The sequence below is a fragment of the Galleria mellonella genome, unplaced genomic scaffold, assembly GCF_026898425.1.
Source record: "Galleria mellonella isolate WM207_F2 unplaced genomic scaffold, CSIRO_AGI_GalMel_v1 utg352, whole genome shotgun sequence".
Taxonomy (NCBI): Eukaryota; Metazoa; Arthropoda; class Insecta; order Lepidoptera; family Pyralidae; genus Galleria; species Galleria mellonella.
This window is the reverse complement of record NW_026442084.1, coordinates 1,420,652-1,433,278: the sequence shown is the minus strand read 5'-3', so window position 1 is coordinate 1,433,278 and position 12,627 is coordinate 1,420,652. Positions and strand designations below refer to the sequence as shown.

At 32.7% G+C, this 12,627-nt stretch overlaps 2 protein-coding genes across 4 annotated transcripts in view; one reads left to right on the top strand and one right to left on the bottom strand.

Moving 5' to 3' along the window:
* The window catches only part of LOC113519415 (uncharacterized), a 67,980-nt gene that overhangs the window by 49,739 nt on the left and 5,614 nt on the right, over positions 1–12,627 (top strand). For all 3 annotated transcript variants that reach the window (XM_026904516.3, XM_026904517.3, XM_031909605.2), the window contains exons 2-5: positions 5,932–6,032; positions 6,216–6,304; positions 6,740–6,870; positions 10,456–10,575. In XM_026904516.3, the coding sequence (XP_026760317.2) occupies positions 5,932–6,032; positions 6,216–6,304; positions 6,740–6,870; positions 10,456–10,575 (441 nt within the window). The remainder of the gene's footprint in view (positions 1–5,931; positions 6,033–6,215; positions 6,305–6,739; positions 6,871–10,455; positions 10,576–12,627) is intronic.
* LOC128201130 (uncharacterized) lies at positions 7,884–9,604 on the bottom strand. The gene is given in 2 exon segments (XM_052896965.1): positions 7,884–9,395; positions 9,397–9,604. Coding segments are annotated over 2 exon segments (1,674 nt in total). The 5' UTR covers positions 9,559–9,604.

The following is a 12,627-nucleotide window of genomic DNA, read 5'->3' as shown; positions in this document are numbered from 1 at the left end:
CGTATCCCGTTAGCACACGCGGGGTTACCATACCATTTTCACCCAAAAAAAAAATAAGCATTGTTGCTATGATGCAATATATTACAAATTATACGCAAATTATTTGTTATTCATTAACAAAATAAAATCTTTTCTTTTTATTTATATTTATGTTTTATATATATATTTAAAGATAGTATTTAAATATATTTGCTGGCGTATTTTACGCGCATATATTTTGAAATTGCGATATATATTATTTCCAGATATAATATCAAGATAATACATACACTTGATTTTAACTTAGACGACTATGAAAACCGCGTCCAATTTAATGAAATAATTTTTGCGTGATAACGGAGCCAATGTAGTATATTGGTTCCTGGCATTATCTAAAAAATATTTTATGTCTTCTATTGCTCTTACTATATGATCTTCTTCAATTTTCTTAAATGTTACCTACATACTTCATTAATTTTCACAATATATGTAAATAAAAAAGGAGAAAATTTTAAAGCTTTTTTATTGATTTCTAGCTAAAGTAAGAAAGTTTTAAACAGGTAGAGCTTTAGCATATAGCGTTCATCTATTAAATTACTATTCTTAATATGAAATAATATCCACGAAAAAAAACTTCAATTATGGCAAAGCCAATTATTATAATTTCAAAACTAAACTACAGTACCGATCGTGGTAAAAATTCCATAAATATATCCTTTCAGGTAAAAAGAGAATTTTTCAAATCGATTTACAACTGATAGAGTAACAAATATAAAACTTTTAATTTTAAATCATGGCAAGACCAATTATTTCTGAATAAAAACTAAATTACTGGGCTATATAAATAAATAACTATTAAAATCATAATAAAATTACTGTGAGAACAATCTGAAACTAAATCCATATATATAAAAAAAAAATTCAAAACCTTTTTTTATAAACGACGAAGTTATAAGGTAAGAAACATTAAAAAAAATACAACCGAATTGTAAACCCCTCCTTTTTAAAGTCGGTTAAATAAACCGTATCATCATCATCATTATCATCATTTCAGCCATTCCTCCGTCCACTACTGGACATAGGCTATGTTTATAATTAAATAATTCATGTATTTAACTGCATAGACAGATCTATCTGAAATACCGGCCACCTAGTCAGACATACTAATAATATTATAACTTACATAACAGTATCTGTCTAAAAATGACTGACCTAGTACAGTGAACAAGAAAAATATTAATTTATTCATTTATTTATTCATTATTATATATTTTTACTAAATCAAAACCAACAGCTGTAGAGTTTAACCATAAAAGACAATGGTAAAAACAAATAGCAAATTAAAAGCCAATTAAAGAAACCGGAATTAGCTTTTGGTGTTGTTTTAAGAAGGGCGTTGCTGCTCATCCTTCAACCATTTTTTTTTTCAATGGATGAAAATAGTATGGTAACCCCGCCTGCGCTAACGGGATACGCTGACGGAGCACCAGTGAAGGGTGATCGATGAGAATGAAAACAGGTCGGTTAGCCCATCATGATGAATTCATCAGGAATTAACCATGATAGTTTCCAGGGAGAACCGCGAGGAGGTCGACCTGGTTGGGTATATTGCTAGCAATGGGATTCTCAGTCTCTATTACTAACAATCCCTTTCCCCCTCCTTCGACCATTAAGTTCCTATAGTCGCCTCTTACAACACCCACGGGAAAGGAAGGGGTGGTCCATTTTATGCCGAGACCGACCGGATATTTACATAGTATAAAACAAAGTCGCTGTCGCTGTCTGTCCGTCCCTATGTATGCTTAAATCTTTAAAACTATGCAACGGATTTTGAAGCGATTTTTTTAATAGATAGAGTGATTCAAGAGAAAGGTTTATATGTATAATACATGCATAATGTTGTAGAGAAACACTGATAATTTTAAAAATTTCTAATGTGATGTGATTGGGAGGAACGGGATTGTTAGTAATGGAGTCAAATAGCCCTACTACTAAGCAATATACCCTGTCAGTTCGACCTCCACGTGGTTCCCTCTGGAAACCATCGTGTCTAATTCTAGTTGAATTCGTCAGGATGGGCTAACTGACCTACTTTCATCTTCATCTCTCACTGGTACCCCCCCCCCCCCTGTATACCAATAGCGCAGACGGGGTTACCATACCACTATCACCTATTAAAAAAAAATGTGATGTGATGTAATATGCACCCGTGCGAAGCCGGGGCGCATCGCCCCGCTTTTCACAATATAAATGTGAAAAGGAGTTTGTTTGTTTGTTACCTTACAGCGTCTTAACGGCTTAACCGATAACTATGAAATGTAGTATACACTTACTATATGGCATGAAGAAGGATATAGACTACTTTTATCCCGGTCAATAAACATATCCCGGACGAGATCAACATATTGGACGAAGTTGCAGATAAATGCTAGTAAATATAATAAAAGAAAAGGATTTGTTTATTTGAACGTGCTAATTTCTACAACTACCAATCGGATTAAAAAAACAATCTTTTTAAATTAGGTAATATATATATATATATATATATATATATATATATATATAATGCTAAAGGTAAAGGAGTTAAGGGGCCGCCGCTATATAGGTACATCTCGCTGGAGCTGTACATATATAGCAACAGCTGAGGCGGCTACTATTACCAGCAATATTAATTGTTTTTTTTCTTTTTGTTTTAATTTTTTATTTTCTTAATACTGGTAAAAAAGGTTATCTATATATCTATCTATAACACGGACCAAACCGCAGGATATAACTAAAATTTAACGAAAACCTCCTAAAGGAAGCAATATTAAAATAAATTAAATAAATTTTAAATTTGGTTAAATATATTACTAACTGCATGTACATTTTCGTCAAGTCAGCGCTCAAGTGCGCATGAGTCAAGTAGAGTGTCTGTCCACCACCTTCGTTTTAGTGCAGTTCACCGCTCGGCTTAGTGGCTCAGCGTAATCTAATTAGGAAATGAGGTAAGTGCGAACACTAGTCCCACGCTGATCCCAGATACGGTAAGTGCGAGATAATACATGTATATCTAAGTCGGTTTCTCTTTTCTACATATATCTTATTATTAGGTGATAGACATGGATAGTGCGTGATGGAGTGAATAATGTATCTTTTGTTTACATCATTTAGATAAAGCGTGGAGTGACTCAAAATAACGAAAATGACCCAAAATGATATAATTTTTGGCTGAAGAGCATTATTTTACTAGCTTCAAAACCTCTGTTAAATCTTACTACCTCTCACTTTAGTACTATTTTCCTCTCTTCGTTTTCCTTCATCATTTTTTTTTTCTGTTGTATGTATGCTGTTAAGTATGTGTATGTTATGTATATATTTAATTGTGTATATATTATATATGTATGTGTATGTATGTATGTATATATGTTTGTATATGATAATAGTGCGCCACCTACCCTTTGTCTTTTTCTCAATGTTCTCTACCCAAAGATAGACAACCTTGGATTGGAGAGATTGCTTAACGATAAGGCCGCCTTTTGTATCACTTCTCATTAATATTTACTGTATTTGTTATTTCTCTTTTTACTTAGTGCAATAAAGTATAAATAAATAAATTATTTCAATTATTTCATATAGTAATCGGGTCATTCTTGTATCAAGGTGTACGAAAGGGAAAGGCTGACAATATAACGGAACGTCAAATGCTCCAGTAGGAAAATCAATTGCTTGGGTACCTCTGTCCCATTCGTGTTTCAACCGTGAATCAGTTGTGTTTGCATGGCTGTGTTTCGGTTTGAAGGGTGGGATATTGCGTGAATTTACAGGGTACAAAGGAATAACACCTGAGTCCTCAGGAATGGCAACACATGGGGGGTATCATGGACGAAACAGTATACTCTGTTATGTCCATGATACTGCTCATGTCTATAGGCGACGGTTACCACTTTCCATCAGGTGGGCCGACAGCTTGTTTGTCATTCTAAGTTCACATTAATCAATCTTTACGTAGCCGCTCGCCTGTAACGGGTACTTTTTATTTTATTTGCTCAATATACATCTATCTAGGGCGCTCCCTATTGACACCTATTGACTCGTGTTCGATATAAGTACCTACTTATGATATAGTATTTATATTTAATCATTTATATAAATTGTAATCAATTAAATATTAAATAAAACGTTAACTAATAATATTTCATTAAATTTTAAAAATCTATATATAATAAAATGAAAGTAATTAATTTTAATTGTTTTAATGTTGCAGTTGATCAAAATGTTGGCCTTTTGCTTCCCGTAGATACTTTAAAATTTCTTCATAACACCTCGTTATATTTAAATTCTTAACGCGCCTATCGTTCGCACACATGGCCGTATATATTTAAATTCTTGAGTAACAGTTTTTTCTTTTATCCTCTTCTCCATAAATTAAGCATTTAGAACAGTTTGTTTCTTCTTTCAGTAAATTTTCTTTTACTTTATCCTCGTTTTTTTTCTTTGTTGCGACGACGCTGGGTACATCATCTGGACACTGGGTCTCACTATCGCCAAATATATTTGGAGATATAAATATTAATCTCTCATATAAATTAATAATCCACAAAGTATTAAATAACGTTTTTATGAAATATTTAGCAAAAAACAATACCCTTTAAATATCGATCGTCAGTAACAAATGAAAAACGCGCCTTTATATTTATATTATATGGATATATATATTATTATATAAAATATTCGTATATATTTTACTCATATATTAAATGTCTTTTATTATATATATACATATATATATATATATATATATATATATATATATATATATATATATACAAAGGTTTTTTGTATTTATTATTTTTTTTTAATAAATTTATTGTAAATAACAAGAAATATATATATATATATATATATATACTTTTGTACCTATGTTCATTTAAGGGATCGTTAATAACAGTAACTAGCGGCATCATTGCTAGCAATGTAGGGTACATTGGTCAGCTCAATCTCCACGCAAACCCTTTGGAAACCATCGTGGTTAATTCTTGACGAATTACTCACGATGGGTCAACTGATTTTCTTTCATTATATCATTTCCCATTACTACCCTACGTATTCTGATATCGCATTATTATCTTTCCATTTTCATCCATTAAATAAAACACAATTTATTCTATTATTATTATTATTTGCCACTCTTGACAGGCGGGTTAACAACCCCAGTTAGGCCTTTGGGAATATTTTAACAGGGACGCTGCTGCCCATCCCTCGCCCAAATTTATTCTATGTTGATTGCAAATTATTTGGGTGATTATTTTTTCTTTTTTTTTTTTTAATATAAAATATTCGTATATATTTTACTCATATATTAAATGAATACATATATACACATATATATATATATATATATATATATATATATATATATATATATATATATATATATCGAACCTTGTGTGTTTTAATATAACGCAAATTGAACTCGGCAAAACACCCGGTGGAGCCAGGTTTTACCCACCAGACTATTTGCCCATCTCTAATATAAGTACCTTTATGATATAGTATTTATATTTAATCCATTTTCGTATATATTTTATATATATATAATACATATATATATATATATATATATATATATATATATATATATATATATATATATATATATATATATACTTTTGTACCTATGTTCATTTAAGGGATCGCACTTAGCCTCTTATCCTACCTGTTAATCTGTGCCCTGAAATTTTATGCAAATCGATTCAGCTTTTTAAGAGTGATTGAATACAATATCTTTGCAAACTTCGTTTCTTCGTTATAATATTAATAAGATTATGATAAATATTATTCATAAAGTATCGAACTTAATTCAAATTTTTCCATTTAATTTCATTTTTGCGTAAAAGAGGCATGATGATGATGATGAAAAGTAGGATAATAGGATACAATTCCAAAATTGTAAATTTTATTTGTTTTCAGGCAATAATCGACGCATGGGACCGCAACAAGATGTCGGGCATGACGGGAGCAAGTATGTTGCGCACACGCAGGAAAGATGTCAACGTCAAACCGAACCGCAAGTTAGTAGATACTAAATTTTAATTCATAACACTAATGTCACCAAAATTAGCACACTCGCCTATAAAGTTTTTGATTAAAAACTATTCATGTTGCATAAAGGAATTTTGGAAAGCAACAAGTTAGCGTAATTATCTGTTACTATTTGTATATGAAGTCTATATATATGTTTGTCTGTATGTCAGGTTGGATCGCAAGTCCTCTCGGGGCATGCTATACGAAAACGAAGAGCTCCGGCTGCGCACTATTAACATAAATGCTGAAGTAGAAAGGGGTAAATATTTTCATATTAAATATATTACTATTGTTATATCTAGTAAGTATTTATTATGTATTTAATTTATTTAAAAAACTTTATTGACCAAAATGAAGTACTAAAGGGGACTGGTAGAGAATACTTATAGCATTAAGTCCGCCTTTTGTACCACATTTTATTGGTCAATAAACTAAAGATTCATCCCAATCATCTGGACGAGTGGCGGTCTTCCACCGTGCGTTTTTCCGAACCGATACGACAATATAACCTTCAAGAAAAGAGTATATTCCTTTTTAAAAGGCCGGCAGCACACCTGCAATGCCGCTGGTGTTGTGGGTGATCATGGGCGGCGGTAGTCACTTACCATCAGGTGAGCCGCATGCTCGTTTGCCCCCTGTGTTGTAAAAAAAAAAGATAATGATGAATTGATAACACGCTATTGTTTCGTCCCAGGTCAGTCGGATATAAAGAAATTAAAGCGGGAGAACGAACAGCTGAAGCGGGAGATATCGGCGCTTCGATACGAGTATGACAGGCTGGATACTATGCTGAGGGAACGACGGTCTTCGCCCGAACACTCGGACGTACGTTTACTTTTTAATGACTGATATAAAAGTGAAACCCCGTTTGCGCTAGCAGAACACCAGTGAGTGATGATAGGTCAGGATGAAAGCAAGCCAGTAAGCCCATCATGACTATTTCCACAAAAAATAATCAAAGTGGCTTCCAGGGAGTGAAACGCTTCCACGTGTGAAAGTCGACCTGATAGGGTATATTATTAGCACTGGAGCTAATACTACTAATAATCCTATCCCCTCCTCAAACATACTTTACAATTGTTATAATTATAGGAGCGACTTAAAATGACAAACAGGCTGACGACCAACCTTATGGAAATAAGCTTATAGACATGAACTATGAATTCACAAATTACACTGTAATGCACATGTAAACTACTCATGTGTCGTCATTCCTGATGATTATGGTGTTATACCTCCGTACCTAGTAATTTCATTATCATATCGTCAGACCAACATATATGCATGCACAGGTTCTTGACGGCAGGAATAAATAAGACGGAGATAAAACAGACGACCTTCGTACAAAATCTATTCCTATAAACAAGAATTCTTTAGATACAGGTAGTTCTGAGACGTTCTTTGCGCCAATATTCAATGTTAAACAATTATTACTGATAATACTTTTCTTCTTCATTATTCTATATTATCTATTAACAATAAAAGCAAACTAGGGGTCACTTATTGAAATGTCACCTATAGCTTAAAACATCACGAAATATTACTGCCACTTCTAAGGGCTAAGTTTAGGGTTTCTTGCGATAGAGATTGTTTATTTTACCGAAAATACAAAAGTGCACGCACTGCTGCTTTACTATAGAAACAGATAAGTTTGGTCCTTCTACGAAAGTTATAAACAATTTTATAATAACCAATGAAGAAGTCAAATAATGCTAATGAACTTTTAATAACTGCCTACGAAAAAAAAGTATTCAAAGTTGAAAGATTATTGCTAATAATAATGATAACGAGTATATGTAAAAAAATATAAGTTTCTACTAAAATTAATACAAATAACACTAATCGAGTATATGTAATGGACTTGGATTAAAAACGTCTCCAAAAAGGTTCCATCCCCGGTAACAATCACATACTTCGATATGAAGGTGGTTCCTTTCTAATTTTTGTGCTATTTGTTTTATAGGACTCATGAACATTGTTAAATTCTCCGCTGACATTTCAGTCTCGATATACAAACTATATAAGTTCTTACAATTTTCAATCATAAGCTCTATTTTGTCAACATTTACATCGCTATCCTCGAAACATCTTTCGTACTCGCAGATGTGAATATTTTCCAACATCGCGCATTGACTCAAAGTCTCGAACAATAAGTTATACACAATATCTTCTGTTGTCACCTTGATATTTTTCAAATTCTTGACTAAATTAATTGACTGAGGGAGAGTAAAGCCTTGACAGAAATCCTGAGTTTCTGGCTTTTCGACATATATATCCAAGGTCTCTAATACTGAACATGCTGAAAACAAAACTGCAAAATCTGTCAGATAAACGTTGCTAAGGCGTAAATATGACAAATTCTTAACAACTTCCGGACCAAATAAGAAACTGAAAGGGCGCTCGCACGTCATCACCATGCCTTTTACTCTGCAAAAATCACTGAGCGTTAACTTTTCTATCATACTCGTAACCTTCCTAATGCTCTGACAAGCATCTATACAATACCAATCATTCTTAGAATTGATCACCTTCGTTATAGCGTTATCGTGCATACAAATATACGTCGGGAAGTAGTCTTTTAAATCCAAAAGTAACTTTTTCATGAAGTCATCATTGAAGTTGATGTCCTTGCTCCAAGCTCTGAAGATAATATTCCCATCAAGCATAAAATCCAAAGGTAATTGCGAACAAACCTCCACTTTCAAGTCTTGACAGTTTCCTAAAAATAAATGTCGTAGAACCGGTGATACATATATTACAATTCTTTCCAAGTACATAATAAAAATGTACTCTATTCGTTTAAAATCTAAATTTGCGACGCCTCTTAAGCATTTTGAGTTTTTGTGTGTTACTCGACAATCTCGTAATACGTAAAATAGCTGTGAAAAGTTAATATCGTAAATTTTATCATCTACAGTCTCGTTAATGTCTGAATCGTAATTTTTTTTATAATTATCAGCGATTGTTACTTTCAAATCTTCAACTATAGGTAATCCTTCTAAGAACATCAATGGAGTCTCAGAATCGAGTAGCTCGAAAACTACAAAATGCACTTTTGTAAATTTTCTACTTTCAAACACTTGCCTGCACTCTTTCCATATCTCTTCATTTTTACTTTTTCTCGGCTGTTTAAAAAAATTAATGGCCAAATTCTTTAAATTAATAGGACATATTTTAACAAAATCAGATAAGTACACATCCGTAAAAGTAATATCTAGTGTTGTTAAATTGGGAAACTTAGTGATGTGTAATTTTAAATTTTCTGATGTCAAATCTGGCATACCACTTAAACAAAGTTCTTGGATGTATAGTCCTAGCTCCAAAAATAAACCATGGTTCAATGTTTTCACATACAGCTAAAGTACTTCTGGATAGAACCAGCTTTTTTACATGACAAGGCGCAAAAAATTCCCTCAGTCTACTGCAGCTGCTATAAACGTTGATCTTTGATTTCGTATTTAAATAGTTAAAAATTAATACACCAACATCAATTGGTAGATTAATAAAATTCATTACATAAAAAATTAAGAGTTTTATGCAAAATTTTGTAAATATTTCATTAAATTATTAATTATTTCTTTGTTGTCAATTTTATGTCATTTACTTATATATAATAGTTTACCTTATAAAAAGTATATACTTACGTATAATATATCTATACAGATATGTGTAATATATCTACTCAGTTTGTCTGATAAAAAATACTGCGCAAAATTATAGAGTACTTACTTATACATACGGTTTCATAGATTTTGACTTAAAAAAAATCTTGTACGCTATCTCTGTGAACAGAAAATAATAAAATTTAAAGGGTATATAGGTAGATTGACATAGGAAAATTTTACAGAGGTTTATCGACCTTTATTTTATTTTGGTACAGAAGAAATGCTACATCCAATGGGAGCATGGAGTTTTAAATCAAATTCTGTAAATCATGACGAAGTTTATTCATCATTATTTCAAACATTCATTGCCCATTACTGAAGAAAGCATCTCCCAAGCCCAAGATCCACAAAAAGACTATGATGTTATACCTTCGTACCTAATAGAAAGTAACAACCATTGCCTATAGACATGAACAGCACCATGAGCGTTACAGAATACACTATTATGCCACATACAATTCCTGAGAACTACGATATTATACCTCCATATCCTGTGATTTCACTACCATGTTCCACCAAAAACCGAAATACAGCCATGCAAGCATAGCTGCTTCATGGTCAATATACGAATGGAACAAAGATACTCATCCAAACGACTTTTGCCCAAAGCCTGCTTTTGGTATAGCAAGTGGTGACATGATCTTACTCCACTTGCTCCTATTTTTTTTCTAGTGAGTTTTGAATGTTTTAATAGCTGAATTGAAACCTAATTGTAAAGAGTATAAGTCACAGTATCGGTTGGCAGGACAGCGCGTCTGTGTGCAGCGCGTGTCCGGACTGCGCGAGCGCTGACGGCTGCACGCGCGCTGTCGCCTTCAACGACCTCAGCGTAGTGCCTGAGGAAGGGGAACAAGACCCAATCAAGGTAATTACAATCTCTCCCTATTAGACATGGAAATTATTGCTACATTTTTTTTTAGATAACTTAGAATGGCAAACAAGCTGACGGTCCACCTGATGGAAAGTGGTAACCGTCGCCTATAGACATGAGCAGTACCATGGACATAACAGAGTATACTGTTTCGCCCATGATACCCCTCCTGCGTTGCCATTCCTGAGGACTAAGATGTTATTCCTCTGTACCCAGTAAATTCACGCCATATCCCACCCTTCAAACCGAAACACAGCTATGCAAACACAACTGCTTCACGGTAGAAACACGAATGTGACAGAGGTACCCAAGCAATCGACTTTTGTACAAAGTGTCTCTCTTTTTATAAATATTAAAAAAATATATATGCTGTTTCATTTTTGTTAATGTTATATGTATACAATTATCATTGGATTGCAATCTTGTAATATTACTGTTGTATTGCATCAGTGAAAGTTTTGTTTGTAATCTGTTGATGTAGCAAATAAATAAATAAATAAATAATGAAACCACCACAAAATCATTCAAGAATCAATCGTACAAAATCAATCAATTAACACAACACGCGCGAACATTCAAGAAAAGCTGACGCATTGACGTATCAAACCGCAAACTTCCGCCATGTGGACCAAAATAGTCCATCAGAATTCGTAAAACAAAACTATGCTTTATGAGCATGGAAATGGAGTTATATAGGATTCAAATTATGGTATACCTATAAGTCAAGTCAAGGCCGGACATTCGTGAAAATATTGTAACACCTAATATATTTATAAATAAACTCAGTCGTGCCACGGTCGTGAGCGCAAGAAGCGCACTTTCTGAAATACACCAGTTATTTCAAGTGACAAATATTTAAAATGTTACCGTGAAACGTATAGTGATGTATTGTGTCCCATGGGACGCTGTGGATTCTTCAAATTGGATAATGAGTAATGTATTAAAATAGTTGCTATGTGAAAAAAAAACATCGTTATGCGCGGGGCACGCAGAAAAAAGCAGGTATACTATTTATTATTTGTTTTTTATGATATTAAATCTTTAATCAGTTATGTGATTTACGCGGTAAACAGAGAACTGAATGCTAAATAGCAATAATAAGTACAATAACCCCCGCATTAAATGGAATGTTTTACTAAAATGTAATGCAGTGTACGGATTCATGTAACTCTCGTACTTTATAGTGATTCGTGGAAGAAGCGTAGGTTCAATAATTTATAATGAATGATTTAAATGATGATAAATATTTTATCTTTCTATAAATTAAAACTAGTTTAAATAAATTAAAAATACAGTCGAGTAGAGAATGAGGACGTCCATCTTTTTGATAATATTTGAACATTATTTTAAGATTTTTTCCATAAAAAAAGAAATTAAGTCATAATAAATTATGTTGTTAATGCAGATATAACGCAAAAGTAATCATCAAAATCGGTACACATATAACTAAGATATGGCGTAGCATACCTAAACACAAAAATAGAGGTGAGTTGACAGTCCTCGAAACAACTTGAATTCAAAATAATGGAAAATATGAGTCTGGCCGGATGATATAGTTTTCGGGAATAATATAATAATATAATATAATCTGTTACTCGTTGATAATTATTAATAATTTCTAATATAAATAAATAATCGTTAATAATTTTTGAAATCGGTTAAGTATTTTTTGAGTCAATCTATTACATACACAAAAAATCATAATCTTTCTACTTTATAATATTAGGTTAAACTACATTTTTGGCCTCTAAATCGTTCGGGTGGATTACAGAAATAGGAATATCAATAAAAAAAGACTAATTCTACATGGCGTATCAAGTTAAAAATACACCAACTTTAAATACACAGATTTGGTACAGTAATTCTGCTAAGTACAGACATCAATTAGTAAAAATTTTATTATAGTAGTTAACGCTAAGTCTTTTTAATATATTAAAACGATTCTACGTCCAACGAGGAGATTTCGTGTATTTCCGTCACGCCAGATGGTTCAGCACCGCGAACCTTGCTCCTGATTTCACGTCTGCCGATGCAATTAGGTTACTA